This window comes from Tamandua tetradactyla, chromosome 24 (genome assembly GCF_023851605.1).
Source record: "Tamandua tetradactyla isolate mTamTet1 chromosome 24, mTamTet1.pri, whole genome shotgun sequence".
In the NCBI taxonomy this organism is placed as follows: domain Eukaryota; kingdom Metazoa; phylum Chordata; class Mammalia; order Pilosa; family Myrmecophagidae; genus Tamandua; species Tamandua tetradactyla.
Window position 1 is genome coordinate 14,429,467 of NC_135350.1, and position 19,330 is coordinate 14,448,796.

A 19,330-nucleotide genomic window follows, 5' to 3' on the forward strand; every position below is an offset into this window, starting at 1 on the left:
ATTCAAACAATCTTATAACGAGCACTTGGAACGATGAAGTAGTCTAAGTGCTGTTAAGTATTATCTATTAGCTTCATGTAACCTTATAAACATTTGTCAAAATTTATACTGTAGTTCCCAAGGGAAGGGTGGGAATTGATATACTAACATTCTTTTAGTATCCTGACCTTAGAATGTGAATTTCACTAAATATGAAGTTTTGTAAACAGTAGCTCAATTGATGAATAGGTAGATGTTTTGAAATCTTAAAACTGCAGCCTATATTGTTGTACCTCCAACTAAATTAAGTTCTCCAAATTAGTCATTTCTGAACTGAACTAAAACAAGTAATGGTTTAGTGATGATATATAAAGGCCTGGTTCCAAATAACTTGTTGAGCATAAAAGTTTGTCTTTATGAAGGCTCCTGCCACTGAAGGATGAACATAGTCTAAGTGGTATTTTAAAATGAGATAACAAAAGATCTATAAACTGCCCCTAGGTCTTAGGCTATTAAGAGAAATGCATTTATGCTCCAAGGCAAAGTAGTGGCTACAGTTGCCATAAAAAAAATTCCAGCAATCACTCATCTCCCAATTAGTTTCTTTTAGAAAAAGTAATCAATTAAAAATCACGGGTCCCGGGTGGGCTGCGGTGGCTCAGTGGCATAGTCCTTGCCTGCCATGCCAGAGACCTAGGTGTGATTCCTGGTGCCTACCCATGTAAGAAAATTAAATAATAAATGAATAAATAACGGGTCCCAAGATACCACACAAAAAACAAATCTGTATAACAAGTTACAACAAAAATAAACATAGACAAACAAGTCTTTGATTTTTATTATTCAAAAAAGCTTCACATTTTTATTTAGCTTTTTGACTCTGTGCTTGTGCCTTCAACACTTTCACAACGATTTTCTGCTCCTCAATCAGGAAAGCACGTTTGATCCTATAAAGGAAAATACTGTATGAATATAATTTTGAGAACTGTTATCTCACTTATTAACATAGGACAGGAAAATAACTGAACAAATGATTAGAAACAAACAAAACTTCTATTGAATAAAAGCTTATACAGAGAGATCCTTTTAACTTTTCAAACTCCTTCCCAATGTCATGTAAGGAAGGATCAGCATTCTTCAAGTTCCACGCCAGTAGCACCCACCCTTCCCTTCTTCTGGGTTAACATAAACGACTACAAAATCACTCCCACAGGAGACCATTCTCTGCCTTTTATGTTAACTTTCCTTTAATATCATTTATTACTACTCCCTCTGGAGCAAGGTGTAAGAATAATTTAGTGCCTATTTAGAGGGTTGTGATGAAGACTAAATTTGGAAAGACTTCAAATTTTCTGGGTTTTGAATCTCCATTTAGGGAGGGAGTACATTTTATAGATGATAATTATTTACCTAAACTCTATAGTTTTGCCATTGTGTAAAGGAAGTTGCTCTACTTATCCTTTTTTCTTGCCTGCTCAAGGGCATATGGAGTGTTCATACTTGTACTTTATGAAAAATGCTGTTCAGCACAGTGAAAAGCACTGGAAATCAAGAGGACCAGGGGTCAAGTGTCAGACATGCATTTTGTGATAAGCCATTTACAAATTTTTCTCTTTACATTGCAGAACCCTATTCCCAATGACTTCTTGTATATAATTCACACAGCAAAACTCATCTTGCTCTCACTGAAACTTGCGCCACATGTGTTCTCTATGGGTACTACCTAGACTCAAAACCCTGGGATCTCTCTTTCGTCAAATCTCCTTATTATAATCACATTAGAGATACAATTGATGTCTTAATCACAACCCTTAGTTTCCTAAACATACAAATAGCAAAGACTAAACAGACTTGCTCAGCATCAACCCAAAATCCTAATTTCCAGGCCACCCTTATTTGGCCTACTAAATTCATATCCCCAGGACCTAGAGCCTGAAAATTTGTATTTTAATAAATGTGCTCCTGTGAGTCTCACATTCACACAACTTAAGAACCAAAGACTGGTAAAAACCCAAACTCCTCTAGCTTCAAACTGGAGTTTATCTCCAGTTTATTTTTCCAACTTCACTTCTCATTTCTCTTCTTACATCCTCAACTCACCAGATCAAACAATTAGAGTAGATTATTTATCTTGAATTTACATTAATGCAAAGTCTGATCCTCCCCTTGCAAATTAACTCTTGAGAGGTAAAAATGGAGGTAAAAATGGAGGTTTGCACGTTTGGTGTGAAAAATCTGGCTACAATCTTAGCTAGGCAACTTTACAGAAGAACTAATTAAAGTGGAGGAAAACCACTTCTCTGAATCAATTTCAGCTCTTGCCAACTAGTTGTTAGTGGTATTACCTAAAAATGTTAAAAACAAATTCGAGCCATGCATACCTGTCCCTCCCCACTGCTACTTCCTTTGCCTGGATCTTTAGTTATTGCCTAAGTTACTTTAATATCATCTTGACTTGTTTCCACTCACAGGCTTTATATACTAGTCAAGCCAGAAACCAGGAAATCATCCTTGACTCCCCCTACCCCATCAAATCAATCACCTCCCCAAATCCTTCCATTACTGCCTTCTTTGGTGAGGAATTTAACGAAGTCAGTGGGGTTAAAAGCAAGGGTCTCAATAAAACTCAATGAACCCTGGTGCTGCCCCTTATGTGAACTTGAGTAATAAGCCCTAGTTTCTTCACAAAATAGGGATATCAACTCCCTCTTGATAAGACTTGCGAGGATTTTAGAGTTAACCACAATGTTTGTCAATAAATGTTACTATTACCAATTCCACTGCTACCACCCTACGTTATAACCAATACTTTCCTAGACAATACCCCTATAACAGACTCCACCCAAACAGAACCCTCACTCATCCTTCAGGTCTTAATGAAAACATTTCCTCATCCTTGACAAAACAGAGGAGCTATATGTTCCAAATGCACAGCTTTGTTGAATGACTTCACCATCCACTCTGTTGCTGTTACGCTTCTGGCACAACAAAGGGTTCCCTGCGCTGCTCAAAACCCATGTATTACATTTAAAGGATCCAGTTAAAAATCATGCTTTAAACTTGGAAGGTTCTTCATGATATGTGACTTTTCTTCTGCATCACCTCCTATAATTCTTTGCTCCTGCCGCATCAGAAGCACAGTTACTTCGTTCCTATGCTTTTGGTCTTTCATGCCAGGTACTTGACTGGTTCACCCTTCAAGACTCAGATGAAGTGTACCCTTTGAAACTCTTTCTCGGATCCCCAAGAAGTCGACCAACTTTAATTACCACTGATCATATTTTCTTACCTGCCTCCTTCATAAAACTTAATATTTTACCACAAGCATAAAAGTTTTCAAAGATTTTGACTGAATTAATACCACTTATTGGTTTGCATAGCACCCAACTTCTATAGTCAAGGAAGGATTCAAAAGCATGCAACTTTAAGTAGCTAATTCTTCTTGGCAGTCTTCTGATAATGACTGAGATACAATGTAACAAATACACCAATGTTTAAGAAAGTCCATTTAATATTTACCTGTCACGGACACATTTAGCACACATGGAACCACCATAGGCTCTGCTGACGTGCTTTTTGGTCTTAGATAACCGCATAAGAACCTTAGGCCTCACAGCACGAACCTGAATAAAGAGAATGTTGAGATGAGTTTGTGATGCTTTACTAGAAAAATAAAATTCTGATTTTTGCTAAGTCTTATTTTTGAAAGTGCAAAGGGAATTGGTTTCCAATGAAAATTTACTTATTATCTGAAAGGTATTTCATATATAGGGTTTTAAAGGGCTGTATTCTTGACAGATTTGGACCATGATGCTTCATAATTTTCAATCCTCTTAGTGGTGACTTTTCCTTTATTCATCCCCTTACCAAGGGAGTGTTCCTCAAAAATCCAACCCTTGCTATGCTGCTTATCACTTACACCCCGAAGTCGGCCTGGGCACACCCCACACGCAGATTTTGGTGCTTTCCCAACTTTTTTGGTATAAAGGTAAACAATTCTATTCCCAGGGGTCCGGGACCTAGGAGGCAAAGGATAGGAACAGGTTGGAATTTTGTAGAGTAAATGAAAATATGTATTTAAAATTTTAGAACTACTTACAGCCTAGTTTTATTAGAAGCAGTATTGTAGGACAGCCTACGACGGTACGTCAAACGCTGGACCATTTTGAATGCCTAAATTAAAAAGAGTGGGACAAAATCATTTTTCTCCATTATGAAATAAATTCAAACCTCAAAATACAGTAACAAATAACTTTTAGAGTTGCTCTTGTCCAGCCACTTGTTACCGCTCCTGTGCCCTAGTTTTCTCACCAAATATACATTAGTTACCTATACGCTGACATATATCCTAACATATTAAGAAGTCTTATGAAAAGCATTACACATTTTAAAAGAACATAATGAAATATTTTCTTATATTATGTGCTTGTATATGCTACTTGGTTAAAATTCTGGTCACCAGGCCCTTTCCTCAGGGTCTTTGGGGTTGTACCCAGAAGAGCATTAAGACCAGGCAAGTTGGAGAAACACTGGTTTTAAAAAGAAGGTTACATGGGAGATGTGAAGTTGAATCCTAGCTATGCCATTTACTGGGACTGCTGTGCAACAAACGAGCTCCCATCCCCCAAATGGGGTTTTCTACGTACTTTATACAACCCTCATTAGGAGTGAATGAGCAAACTATCCCAGTTAAAACAGGGTTCACCAAAAAGCAGATGCCCAGGGTTGTGTCTTGCCCCAAAGAGTAAGTGCCTTTAGTCCTAGATTAAATAGGTGCCTTTGCATTTTGCACCTAATTTATCTCCATTTATCAAGTTGAAATATTTGTTACTTAGCATGTCGATTTTAGATACGCACATGACAACTAAGGAATTTTTAACTACTCTACTCAAACTAACATAAAACATAAAAACTTGAAACAAGCTAAACCATTTCATTACAGCATGTTATGCCCTCTGGCAGAGTTCTCACCTGCCATGCCGAAGACCCAGGTTTGTTTCCCGGTGCCTGCCCATGTTAAAACAAACAAACAGCAACAACAACAAAAAACCCCAAGAGCCTGAATTTGTTGTTACAAACGCCAACATTTTTCCTCCGTGGACGATCTTATTACTTACTATATGGCGAAGACAGGTGACTTCTAAATTACTAATATTAACTACACTAAAACAACTGTCCAAAACCGACACGAAAGCCCAGTGCGAATGTCCCAGAAAGCCTCTGTCCCGTTTGCATCGCAAAAACTAAAAGGCAAAACCCATACTAAAATACCTTCCCTGTTTGGGAAACAGAAAACACTTTAAAACAACCACCCCAACTTGGCGGCTCCCCGCCCTCCCTTTCACGGAGAACATCTTCAGGCGCAATGTGAAGATATGAGTTAAGAGTCGAAAATGCCCCATAATATTAACCAGCCTGACCACAAGTCTTTTCTATTTTTCAACGCTGGACTGGGAAAGCGGCAAAAGCCCCTAGCAGTGAGCTCTGGCCATTACTGGCTCCGAAGGGACCGTCGGCATCAAGGGGTGACCCAAGTTAAAGGCTAGCGTTTGGTCCCCGCCACCCTCCCTCCTGAGCCCCTTACCCCCACGCAAGTTCAAAGGACCGCGCCTGCGACTGCCCAGCTTCTAGAACCACCCGGATGGCAGACGATTGTAAAGGGAATAAAAGGTACAAAGCAGCCATACCTCAGGGTACCGTCCCCGGAAGAGAAAAAGGAAGCACTCCCCAGTTCAAAGGTCAAATATTAGTGCGCGGGTCAGGAAGTTGTGTCAGCGCTAGGGGCGTGACGGACAGAGCGCAGCCATGTTGTACGGTAGCCGACGCACCGCCCTTCCAGAGGGCGGGGATGCCTTTCAGCGTTCTATAACACAGAATCTTTCCGGAGTCATTGAAGAAACAAAGCTAAGTGACAAATGAGCCGCAAAGGACAGAGGGGGGACAAAGTTTTGTTTTGTTTTATTTTGTTCCGACCGGCTCTTCGACACATCGAAGCTAAACTGCGCTGACTCTGGTGTGAGACCTGGGTTTACATTCCAAATCTGGCACTTATCATTAGGTGACGTTTTGAGGAATTATTCTTTGGCCGTCCCTTCTTTTTCCTTGTCATTCATTCAGAACACAATCTTTATAAGAATATTGGGGTTTTCATTCAGGATCTGCTAATTATTAGCTCTATAACTTTGGGCAAATCCTTAAATTCTCTAAAATGGAGATATCAGTGACCACCCTACAGGTTATGTCATGATGAAGGACATCAGGAAGTTTTAACACAGGGGCTTGTTAAGAGTAAGGGCGCAATAGAAGGGTTGTGAACAAAAAGACACTAGAGGTTTCATGTGGGTGGTAAAGCTTGAGCTGGACCTTACAATGAAACAAAATCACCTTTCTAAAATAATCTGTAGAAATTTACATTAAATGTGTATTTTCCTGAGAAGAGGGTCCTTATCTTTCATCACGTTGCCAAAAGGGGTCAAGACTCCCTGAAAAGTAATGAACGCTTTGCTTGGGCTCTAAGGGAATATGCCAAAAAAAGTGTGTGTGTGTGTGGGCGATCTTTAAGATTTTATCTTAGATTAGGTTCCCTGGCAACAGACTGAGAGGGGGAGTTTTGTGCTGGTTTATTGGGAGCGCTTTTAGGAAATATCCACGTAAGGAAGTGAAGTTGACAGGATCAGGTGATCCACAAAGTGGTTGCCACTGAGGCCACAGCTGTTCCAACAGGAATTCTGGAAGTCGAATGGCTCTTTGGAGTTTTCCCTTTGTGTTTCTGCATTGGTCAGTCCTTAGCGTGTTCCTCCCCGACTGTGAGTGAGGCAGTTCCCTGAGGCTGAGGGCAGTGTCCATTGAGGGAGGCGGCTGTGGGCCAGCAGCAGCCTCTATTCCCAGCCGCTAGGGGGTGATGATGCTTTGACCCGGAAGAGAAGATTTTGGGAGAGCATCGCAGTATCCACTCAAGTTTTCTTCCAAAATAACGTTTCAATTATTTAAATAAAAAGTCGTGTTAATGACTCATTTAGAATTTTTTTTTTTTTTGCGTTGAGAGAAAGGTAAGGATGCAATTTTGCTCTTTCCTGATGGATGACCATTGTTTTCCTCTCCCCTTGCGTAATCTGATGTTACCTTTTGTCATATACCAAAGTTCTGTACATGTAGGGGTCTGTTTCTGGCTTTCTGTTTTATTCTGCAAGTCATTTAGTCTTATTTTATCAGTTCCATACTTTAATAAATCCTAACATTTGGAAGGACAATATTCACATACCCTTCCCCACTTCAGAAGGGAAATTCTTGACCTTTTTCTCTTACAGAAACATTTTTAGCTAATCTGAAATTTAGTAGTACTTGATATTAATCTATGGTAGAATTAGGGGAGAATTAATGTTTTTATGATATGTTTTTCTAAGCATGAATATGGCATATCTCTCCAAATATTTAAATCTACTTTAATGTTCTTTAATAAAGTTTTATAATTTTTCTACAACATTTGCATGCCTTTTTTTAGATTAATTTTTAGGTATTTGACATTATCTGATTCCATTTTGAATGGTGTCTTTTAAAATCTGTATTCTAGCTGTTTGTTGCTGGTATATAGAAATACAATCAGTCATCTTGATAAATTCTCTGATTATTTCTAATAATTTGCATGAAGATTCTTTTGTATTTCCTATAGAAATGATCATATAACCATTAAGGAAATTTAAGTGGTAATTAAACATCATCACACAATAAGTTTACTGCGTAATGAATTGTCACAACCACGTACACCTAGATTAAGAAATAATATTATCATCCTTCCAGAACCCCACTTGTTTCCTCTTTCTTTTCCTCCTCCTTTCTTCTAGTGTAATTACTATCTTGACCTTTAACCCCATAAATAATCACTATTCTGACTAACCACATAAATAAGTTTTTCTATTTTTGTAGGAATTATACTCTTTGTATCTGGCTTCTTTCACTCAACCTTATATTTACAAGATTTAGCTATATTATTTTTCATTATTATTACTTCACGGAATTCCACCGAGTAAATATACCACTATTTATTGTTGATGGACATTGAGTAGTTTCCAGTTATGGCTATTATGAAAACTTCTCTGTGAACATTGTTGCATGTATCTTTTGGTAAAGATATGTTACCAAAAACATATCTGTTAGGTATATACCTAGAAATGAAATTTCTGGGTCATACCATATGTGTGGTAGGCAGAATTCTAGGAATTTTAAGATGGCCCCATGACTTCTGTCCCTGTAGTGTTACTCTTGTGATAATATAGTATTACAAGACAAAAGGGATTTTGAAGATGTAATGATGTTTACTAATCAGTTGACCACAGTTGAGGCCAGAATCAGAGATGGACTGAGGAGATGTGATGTAGAACACCAACAGCTTGTCCCAGGCTGAATATAGAATTCTAGTTTGGCAAGGTTTCTTTATTCCCTTTCCTTTTAGTACTTTGAATATATCATTCTTTTATTTTCTTTCTTCTGTGAGCTGTTGAGAAGTCATAAATTATTCTTATTTTTGCTTCATCAAGGCAATTTATAATTTCTCTCTGACTCCTTTTTTAAATGTTTATTATTGTTAAATATAATATATATGCAATATATGTACAAAGAAAAGTAGAAAAAGCAATGATTTTCAAGCAGGTACAGAACAGATTTTAGAGTTTGTTATGGGTTACCATTCCACTATTTCAGATTTTTCCTTTTAGCTGTTCCAAAACACTGGAGGCGAGAAGAAATATCTATTTTTCTTTGTTGGAAAAGAAAGAGATATAGAAAAAAGCAATAAATTTCAAAGCATATCACAACAATTACTTGTAGGATGGATTTCGGAGTTTGGTATGGGTTATAATTCCACCATTTTAGGTTTTTACTTCAAGCTGCTCTAAGATGCTGGAGACTAAAAAAAATAGCAATATAGTGATTCAGCAGTCATACATATTTGTTAAGCCCTAACTTCTCTGCATAACTCCACCATAAACTTTGATCTTTCTCCCAGTCTTTCATGTTGGGAGGGGCTGTCAATAATATAGGATGGGGGATGGAACTATCTGATGTTCTGGAGTGACTGACCCCTCTTCATTTCAGGACTTATCTGGTCCAGGGACCCATCTGGAGGTCGTAGGTTTCTGAAAAGGTACCCTAGTGCATGGAACCTTTGTATAATCTTACATAATGCCCTAGGTGGAATGGTTTTGGTTGGGGTTTGCAAGTTATTGTAGGTAGCCATGTCTAACTGAAGCTTGTGTAAGAGTGACTTCCAGAGTAGCCGCTCAACTCTATCTGAACTCTCTCAGCCACTGGTACCCTATTTGTTACACTTCTCCCCCCCCCCCCCCCCCCCCGCTTTTTTTTTCAGGATGACATTGTTGATCCCACAGTGCCAGGGCCAGACTCATCCCTAGGAGTCATCTCCCGTGCCACCAAGGAGACTTTCACACCTGGAAGTTATGTCCCACGTAGTGGGGAAGGCAATAGTTTCACTTGCAGAGTTGGGCTTAGAGAGAGAGAGAGAGAGAGAGAGAGAGAGAGAGAGAGAGAGAGAGAGAGGGAGAGCGCCCTCTGGAAGTAATTCTTAGGCATACGTATAGGTAGACTAACCTTCTCCACTACATACATAAGCTTCACAAGAGCAAGCCTCAAAGTCAAGGGTTTGGCCTATTAATTTGGGTGTCCCTAATGTTTGATGCAGTATCAGGAGTTTCCCCCGTGGTAAAGTTTAATAGTTTTTTTTCTTCCATCCCTCAAAGGACTTTGCCAATGCTTTTTGATTATCTGCTTAATATACTCTGAGATGAGTCCAGGCATTACATTAAGCTATACAGGATCAAAGATCCTCATTCTTATTCTGGGCTCCTTGTGTTTTATTGTTTAAATAATTTAACAAGACAGGTTAAGTTAGATTATGTGCTACAGAAAATTTATGTTCTGGGCTAAATAAACCTTTCTTGCTTTGGTCTCAAAAATTAGATGAGGTTAAAACATAGATAAAGTCTTCCTTACACCTATATTCTGAATTACCTTAATCCCAGTCTGATCATCTTCATTTTTAACTCTAAATACCAGATTGTATATGTATAGAACAGCCTCTCAAAATCCAGAAATAATAATTACCATTCTGAGCTAAACATGGCTTGTTTAAGAGTTTACAATTTAGTCCCCTATTTTCTTATAAGTATTTTCTAAATGAGTCCATACAATAATTGTTCTTTTGTTTCTGTCTTATTTTGCCTCACCAAATGTCCCATAGATTCATTCACAATGTTGCATGCCTCACAACTTCATTCCTTTTGTAGCAGCACAATATTTGATCATATGTATACACCATCGTTCCTATGTCTCAGTTAGTGCATCCTTCAGCCACATTCATTAGGCACCGTGTATAATGTCCAAAGTAAATAGTCCATCAAAAGTCTTGATTTTAGTTAATTTCATTATTCACAAGAGAAAGATAACCAATAAACACACCCTTACCAAATAGAAAATCTAAACCACCTGTTAACTCTTGTTCCTCCCCCTTTGTGTTGGTACTATTGTTTTCCTGTTTAAACATATCCCATAGCATGCAAAGGCAGTTTCCCCCCATACCCAAACTTGCATACTCTTTTAACAAGAGTCATACCTTTGAAGTAGTTCATGCAAGAATTTATTTCTATTTGTAGTGTTAATCAGTGGGACACATGAGTGTATACAACCCCTTTCAATCATGTTCACCTTCAATATGGTAATATTACTTATAGACCCATTAGTGAACCACCTTCACATCTTTCTACTCCCTTACATTTGAGTTCAACCTCATTAGCTAACCAGCCACCCATCTCTAGCTTCTGTGTATCTCTAGGTCCCCTATATTCTGTATTATAAGTCTCTGATTTTACGTTTACCATATCATAAAAGTGAAATCATACAGTATCTCTCCTTTTGTGCCTGGCTTATTTCATTCAGCATTATGTCCTGAAGGCTCATCTACCTGGAATGAGCTTCAGGACGTCATTTTTTCTTACTGCTGCATAATATTCCATCATATATATGACTTGTTTCCATCTTTTGGCAGTTGTGAATAATGCTGCTGTGAACATTGGTGTGCAAATGTCTGTTTGTGTCACTACTTTCAGCTCTTCTGGGTATATGTTGAGTAGAGGTATTGCTGGGTCATAGGGCAACTTGATATTTAGTTTCTTAAGGAACTACCAAACAGTCTTCCATAGTGGCTGTACCATTATACATCCCCACCAGCAGTGCATAAGTGTCCCAGTTTTTCCACATGCTCTCCAACATTTGTAGTTTCCTGTTTGTTTAATAGCAGCCATTCTTATTATAGGTGTGAGGTGGTATCTTGCAGTCCTGATCTGCATTTCCCTTATAGCTAATGAAAATAAGCATCTCTTCTTGTGCTTTTTAAACCATCTGTATTTGCTCTTCAGAAAAATGCCTATTCATATATTTAGCCCATTTTATAATTGGGTTGTTTGTTCTTTTGTTGTGAGTTTGTATGATTTCTTTATATATACAGGGTATCAAATCTTTATCTGATGTATGATTTCCAAATATTTTCTCCCATTCAGTTGGTGCCTCTTCACTTTTTTGACACAGTCTTTTAACACTCAAAAGCATTTGATTTTGAGGAGTTCCCATTTATTTATTTTTTCTCTTGTTGCTTGTACTTTGGGTATAAAGTTTAGGAAGCTACCTCCTATTACTAGGTCTTGGAAGATGTCTCCATACATTTTCCTCTGGGAGCTTTATTGTACTGGCTCTTATATTTAGGTTTTGATCCACTTTGAGTTAATTTTTGTATAGGATGTAAGATAGTGGTCCTCTTTCATTCTTTTGGCTATTGATTTCCAGTTCTTCCATGGCCATTTATTGAAAAAACTATTGTTCTAGTTTGCTAGCTACCAGAATGCAATATACAAGAAATGGAATGGCTTTTAAAAAGGGGAATTTAATCAGATGCTAGTTTACATCTGTTCCAAGGCTGAGAAAATGTCCCAATTAAAACAAGTCTATAAAAATGTCTAATCTAAGACATCCAGGGAAAGACACCTTGGTTTGAGAAGGCCAATGAAGTTCAGGGTTTCTCTCTCAAGTGAGAAGGCACATGGTGAACACAGTCAGGGTTCCTCTCTCATCTGAAAGGGCACATGGTGAACATGGCATCATCTGCTAGCTTCTTCTCCTGTCTTCCTGTTTCATGAAGTTCCCCGGGAGGCATTTTCCTTCATCATCTCTAAAAGCCGCTGGCTGGTGGACTCTGCTTCTCATGGCTATGTCGTTCTGCTCTGCTCTCTCTGAATCTCTCATTCTCCAAATGTTTCTTCTTTTATAGGACTCCAGTAAACCAATCAAGACCCACCCGAATGGGTGGAGACAAGTCATCACCTAATCCAGTTTAACAACCACTCTTGACTAAATCACATCTCCAGGGAGATCATCTGATTTTAGTTTCAAACATACAGTATTGAATAGGGATTATTCTGCCTTTATGAAATGGGATTTAGATTAAGACATGGCTTTTCTAGGGGACATACATCCTTTCAAACCAGCACAACTATTTTGTTCCAGTTTAGTGGATTTGGAGGCCTTGTCTAAGATCAGTAGACCATAGATTTGGTGGTCTATTTCTTCACTCTAGATTGAATTCCATTGGTCAATAATTCTGTTTTTGTGCCAGCATCATACAGTTTTGACCACTGTGCTTTATAATAAGCTTTAAAATTGGGGCGTGATAATCCTCCCACTTCATTCTTCTTTTTATAGGATGATTTTTTAGCTTTTTGGGGTCTCTTTCCATTCCAGCTGAATTTCCAAGCCTTCAAAATAGGTTATTGGAATTTTGATTGGTACTGCATTGAATCCGTAGATCCACTGGGTAGAATTGACCTCTTAACTACATTTAATCTTACTATCCATGAGCAGGAAATGTCTTTCCACTTATTTAGATCTTTTTTGATTCCGCTTAGCAATGTTAAGTAGTTTTCTGTATACAAGTCCTTTACATCCCTAATTAAGTTCATTCCTGGATACTTGATTCTTTTAGTTGCTATATTGAATGGATTTTTCCTCTTAATTGACTCCTCAATTAGGTCATTGCTTGTGTATAGAAAAATTACTGACTTTTGCACATTAATTTTATATCCCGCCACCTTGCTGAATTTATTAGCTCAAGTAACTTTGTTATAGATTTCTCAGGATTTTCCTAGTATCATGTCATCTGCAAATAATGAAGTTTTACTTCTTCTTTTCCAACTTGGATGCCTTTTATTTCTTTCTCCTTCCTGATTGCTCTAGCTAGAACTTCTAGTACAATGTTGAATAATAGTGGTGACAGGGGGCATCCTTATCTCATTCCTGATCTTAGGGGGAAAGCTTTCAGTTTCTCTTCACTGAGTATGATGCTGGCTACAAGTTTTTCACATATGTCCTTTATCATATTGCAGAAGTTACCTTTGATTCCTACCTTTTGAAGTGTTTTTATCAGAAAAGGATGTTGAATTTTGTCAAATGGTTTTCAGCATCAATCAAGATGATCATATGATTTTCCCTTTTGTTTTGTTAATGTGCTGTATTACATTAATTGATTTTCTTGTGTTGAACTGTCCTTGCATTCCTGGTATAAACCTCACATGGTCAGGGTGTAGAATTCTTTTAGTGTCTTGTTGGATTTAATTTCTAGTATTTTGTTGAAAATTTTTGCATCTATGTTCATTAGGGAGATTGACCTGTAGTTTTCCTTTCTTAGAGCATCTTTACCAGGTTTTCATATTAAAGTGTTGTTAGCGTCATAAAATGAATTAGGTAGTGTTTCTTTTTACTCAATTTTTTTTGAAAATTTTGAGCAGGATTAATGTTAGTTCTTTTTGGAATGTTTGATAATATTCCCCTATGAAGCCATCTGGCCCTGGGCTTTTCTTTGTAGGAAAATTTTTGATGACTCATTAAATCTCTTTACTTGTGACTGGTTTGTTGAGATCTTCTATTTCTTCTTGAATCAGTTCATGTGTTCATGTATTTCCAGGAATTTGTCCATTTCATCTAAGTTGTCTGGTTTGTTAGCATAGAGTTGTTCATAGTATCCTCTTATGATTCCTTTTATTTCTTCGGGGTCTGTGGTAACAACCTCCCTTTCATTCTTGATTTTATTTATTTGCATCTGCTGTTTTTTTTCTTTGTCAGCCTTGCTAGTGGTCCATCAATTTTATTGATTTTCTCAAAGAACCAACTTTTGGTTTTATTGATTGTTTGTATTGTTCTTTTGCTCCCCTATTCATTTAACTCTGCTTTAATCATCGTTATTTCTCTTCTTCTATTTGCTTTGGGGTTAGTTTGCTGCTCTTTTGCAAGGCCCTCCAGGTGAGCAGTACAGTCCTCGATTTTTGCTCTTTCTTCTTTTTTAATATAGGCATTTAGAGCAATAAATTTCCCTCTCAGCATAGCTTTTGCTGCATCCCATAACTTCTAAAATGTTGTATTCTCATTTTCATTCATCTCCAGAGAGCTACTGATTTCTCTAGCAATTTCTTCTTTGAGTTACTGGTTGTTTAAGTGTGTGTCATTTAATCTCTATATATTTGTCAAAGTTCTGGTTCTTTGGTGGTTACTGATTTCCAGCTTTATTCCATTGTGATCAGAGAACGTGCTTTTAATAATTTCAATGTTTTAAAATTTATAAAGACCTGTTTTGTGCCCCATCACATGATCTATCCTGGAAAATGTTCCATGAGCACTAGAGAAGAATGTATATCCTTGTGTTTTGGGGTGCAATGACCTATATAAGTCTATTAGGTCTAAGTCATTTATCAGATTGTTTAACTTCTCTATTTCCTTGCTGATCTTCTATCTGGTTGTTGTATCTATAGAAGAGAGTGGTGTATTGAAGTCTCCTACTATTATTGTCGAAACGTCTATTGCTCTCTTCATTTTTGCCAGTGTTTGTCTCATGTACTTTGGAGCTCCTTGATTGGGAGTATAAATATTTATGACTGTTATTTTTTTCTTGGTGAATTGTCCCTTTTATTAATATAGAGTTTCCATCTCTATCTTTTATGATGTCTTTACATTTAAAGCCTATTTTTGTCTGATCTTAGTATAGCTACTCGTGCTTTCTTTCGGTCACAGCTTGCGTGGAACATCTTTTTCCATCCTTTCACTTTCAATCTATTTGTATCCTTGTGTCAAAGATGAATAAGCAGTAGATAGTTGGGTTATATTTCTTAATCCATTCTGCCAAACTGCATGTTTTAATTGGTAAGTTTAATCTGTTAACATTCAAAGTTATTATTGTAAAGGCGTTTCTTAAATCACCATCTTATCCTTTGGATTTTATTTGTCAGTCTATATATTATTTTCCCTCTTTCTCTTTTAATCCTTTAAGTTGCCCTTACTGGTACTCTTCAATTCTGTGCCCTCCTCCAGACCTCCCTCTCCCATCTTTTCTTTTCAGCCAGCAGAAACTCCCTTTAGTATTTATTCCTTGTAGGGCTGGTCTCTCATTGACAAGTTCTTTCAGCATTTGTTTGTCTGTGAAAATTTTAATCTCTCCCTCAGTTTTGAAGGACAATTTGGCTGGATACAGAATTTTTGGTTGGAAGTCTTTCTCTTTCAGGATCTTAAATTATCATACCACTGCCTTATCACCTCCACAGTGCCAGTTGAGTAGTCCAAACTCAAAATTATGTGGTTTCCCTTGTATGTAGTAAATTGTTTTTCTCTTGCCACTTTCAGGCAATCATACTAACCTGGACAAACCGGCAAAGTCTCATGCCCTATTTAAGATTCTATGTACTTATGGTGTTCAACTAAACTGACTGTACAAGTTAAAGTAGGAAATGCACTACCCAAAGTATAGATTTTGTACCAAATAAACATCTCTCCCTTTGATCTCACACAGTTCGAATTTTAAAATATGAATATGTCATCCTTCTGATTTACCTTAGTCCTATCCAGGCCATCTTTTTTCATATCTCTACTTGAAGTCTGATTCTTTTTCAACTTTTTAAACATTTCTTTATGGGATACTGTTGACTTTCATAGCTTCAGAGCTCTAATTCTGAATCTCAGGTGTCACATAAATACCCAAAGTTTCTGAGAATGACCATGTTCTAAACAAACAGCTGAGTATCTCAGAATTTAGAAGTAACTATTACAACTTGTTATTTGACTGCTGTAAGAGCTTATTATCTAGGACCCTTTATAATAGGGCCCAATCTAATAACCCATGCTCTCGATGTCAGTTCACCAAGTTTTTATATTATAGTTAGTCCACATGAGTGAGGCATAATGACATTTGTCTTTTTGTTTCTGATGTTTCATTCAACATTCAGTCCTTAAGTTTCATTCACCTAGTTGCATGCCTCACACCTTCTATCCTTCTTGTGGCCTCTCAGTAGTCTGTTGTATGTGTACACCATAGTTCCCCCTTCCACTCCCCAGGTATTGTGCCCTTTGGCCACCTCCATCCATTGTGAATCATGAACACTGCCACCATAAACACCAGTGTGCAAATGTCCATTCGTGTCCCCACACTCAGTTCCTCCAGTATGTACTGAGCAACAGGGTTTCAGGATCTTACTGAATGCATTTGTTCTTGGTTTTATTAATTTTGGAGGGGTAGGTCTACATGTATTATCCGGGCATATTATCTCTTCCTTTCTAATATTTATTCTTCTTGTCCAATTCTGTTGGCTGATACCTCCAACACAATATAAAATAAGTAGTGGAGGTAACAGGTACTTTTGCCTTGTTCCTGACTTGAGCAGGAAAGCATTCACGGTGTCATGTATTAAGAAAATAACCATTCATTGTTAATTCTTAAATCATATTAGGAATAGTTGTTGAATTTGTGAATATCCTCCTTAGTATCTGTTGAGACGATAATTTAAATTTTCTTTTTCAATCAGTCAAGTGAGTAATATTTATGGGGAAAGACGGGCGACCTTTTCTAATTTGCACAAAGGTATCCAACAGGTGAGTGGTATTCCTGGTTTACTGACTAGAATGTTCTTCCCCCATACCTGGGCAGCTCACTCTCACTTCCTTCACATCTTTGCTCAAGGTCATTTTTTCAGTGAGGTCTGTTGTACTATCCCAGTTTTTAATTTTACAACCTCCATTGCCATGTACAGTTCTTCCCACCTTGTTCAATTTTTTTCTACAAGCACCGCTTTTTAACATACCTTGCAGTTACTTGTTAGGTTTATTATATATTGTCTGTCTCCCTTTAAAGTATGCTCCATGACACTAGGTAGCTTTGTCTGTTTTTTTTTGTTTGTTTGTTTTGTTTTTACTATTATATCTTTGGTGCCTAGAGTAGTGCCTGCACATAGAAAACACTCAAAAGTATTTTTTTGATGAATGAATAGAGATTAGAGCCTATCAAGGAATGGGACAGTGGGGAGGGAGGTTTAGACTTCAGCCTCCTATTCAAGAAGAGCTTCAAATTAAGAATTTTATTATGTTTTAGGTGAGGTTATATTTACAGTCATTGAGATACAGTAATGAGATTGAAAGATTTTCATTGTAGAACTTTTACATTTTGTCCCAATACTGGACCTCACAAGTTGTAGTGTACCTCAAACAAATGCATTTAATGATTATCTGTGAATAGCTAAAGTCTATTACATTGCATTTTGTGTATTGAAAGCATTACTAATTGGTTCAATGCAAGCATTTAAAATATGCCATGGTTTTGGTAATCTTGCTTTGGCATGTCATCACTTAAAAAATTTATAATGAGGGTGGACCATAGTGGCTCAGGAGGCAGAGTTCTCCCCTGCCATGCCAGAGACTCAGGTTTGATTCCCGGTGCTTGTCCATGCAAAATGCAATAAAATTTATAGTGAGAACCTCAATAGAAGTAGCAAGAGCAGCCCAAGCTTTTCTTAATCTCTGAGAGGCCTTAACAGAGTCTGACTGCCTATTATCTGCAGCCCTGCATCTTCTGAACCACTATTGAGCCCTTTTGTGAAATGTTCCACCTGCACCTTTAATTGCTTAGCCAGGTTGAGGTAGAATTTAGAGATTTTTCTTTTTTTGCTACAAAGAGTTAAAATATCAGAACATTTTAACCATTCTAAATTTTAGAAATAGACATTTCTAACAAATTAGATTTTTCTAATAGAAATGTCCTGAGCCCAAAGCCCTAAAGGGGAGTAAGGAAGACAATTCATTTTAATTTAAATAATCATTTCTTAAGTAGCAAATGAACCTAGTTCTATTGTTAAAGAACATTGTATTAAATCCCTGAATGTTGAGTTTCAAAACAGCATAAATGCAGTGGCTTCAAGTTTTACTAATGAAATAAGTTACTATTGGTTACTGTAACCTCTGTTTATTGTCTTACTGGGTGTTGTTATTGGGAGCAGATGAGAAGAATGATTTAGAGATCGAGGAAAGAATAATTGTGTGAAATCCCCATCGTACGTTTCTATTGTTAATAACTTCTTTAAAGCAGCAAACAAAAAAAGCTAACAATTTCATTCCTGGAGGAAAAAACAGCATAAGAAAATGTGAGAAAGCTTATTTTGTTACCACAAAAGCTACACATACAGTGTCTGATTGTTTTGTTTGTGCTTGATATTTAAAAATAATACATTTTATGATGATTGAGTTCACTATTCTTATTTTAGATACAAACATTTTTTATTTATAGCCAAAATGACTGAATTTCAGCCAATGTCTGAAGCAACATTAAAGCAACCATCAACAATGTATTAATAAGGTCTATATTATCCCTAAATTCTAGCATTGGACTCCTTTCTGGGGATTTATCTTGGGTGAGTTAATGTAATAGAGTAGAAAGAGCAGGAGTATGACAGACAGTATAAGTCAATCATGGAATGCTTTAAATTCTATGCTAACAAGCTTAAACTTTATTATATTTTCTTTTACTATATCTTTCTCATTATGGGCTACCTTTTGACTTTCAGAAAATAAATTACTCTCTGACACTGTCATTTCATCTGTACTATGGGTTAATGATTCTATATTACAATTATCTTGGGAGAATTAAAGGATATGGCATGTAACTGAGGCTGGCCCATAGTAGATACTCATTAAATATGGCTTTAGTATGTTTTGTACAAATGAAACACTGCTTTCTGCTCTTCCTTATTAATCAGTTTTGAACATCAGTGTCATATCTTGTGCTTTACTAATGTTTATTGTGTTCTTGGGGAAATCTTTTTATTCCTAGTCATTTACAAAGAAGCCTAAAGAAACCATTACAGAATTTACCAAAATGGAAAATAGCATGGGTTGACAAAAGAGAGCAAAAGGAGCTAAAAGGTTTGGTGTATCAAAGCCTTGACTTTCTGGAGATAAAGTTTTCTTCAGAACATAGCGACTAGCT

The 19,330-nt window shown here is 37.1% G+C and overlaps 1 protein-coding gene and 1 long non-coding RNA gene across 2 annotated transcripts in view; one reads left to right on the forward strand and one right to left on the reverse strand.

The window, feature by feature from the left end:
* Positions 1 to 798: 798 nt before the first annotated feature.
* On the reverse strand, positions 799 to 5,665 carry RPL34 (ribosomal protein L34). The gene is made up of 5 exons (XM_077142588.1): positions 5,564 to 5,665; positions 4,079 to 4,152; positions 3,899 to 3,998; positions 3,499 to 3,602; positions 799 to 926 (listed from the first exon to the last, which is right to left on the reverse strand). Exons 2-5 carry the CDS (start codon positions 4,141 to 4,143, stop codon positions 842 to 844), a joined length of 354 nt encoding a protein of 117 aa, XP_076998703.1. The 5' UTR covers positions 4,144 to 4,152; positions 5,564 to 5,665; the 3' UTR covers positions 799 to 841.
* Positions 5,666 to 5,768: 103 nt separating this feature from the next.
* Positions 5,769 to 19,330, forward strand: part of LOC143668048 (uncharacterized) — a 31,444-nt gene continuing 17,882 nt past the window's right edge. Inside the window, exon 1 of the long non-coding RNA XR_013168262.1 lies at positions 5,769 to 6,037. This is a non-coding gene — a long non-coding RNA (uncharacterized LOC143668048). The remainder of the gene's footprint in view (positions 6,038 to 19,330) is intronic.

What these genes read in the sequence shown, in the direction of transcription:
- RPL34 (XM_077142588.1), bottom strand. Translation starts at nt 4,143, where the DNA reads ATGGTCCAGCGTTTGACGTACCGTCGTAGGCTGTCCTACAATACTGCT. An exon ending in GCTTCTAATAAAACTAGGCT is followed by an intron (nt 3,999 to 4,078) that starts GTAAGTAGTTCT and finishes TTTGCCTCCTAG; the next exon opens with GTCCCGGACCCCTGGGAATA. An exon ending in GCTAAATGTGTCCGTGACAG is followed by an intron (nt 927 to 3,498) that starts GTAAATATTAAA and finishes TTTCCTTTATAG; the next exon opens with GATCAAACGTGCTTTCCTGA.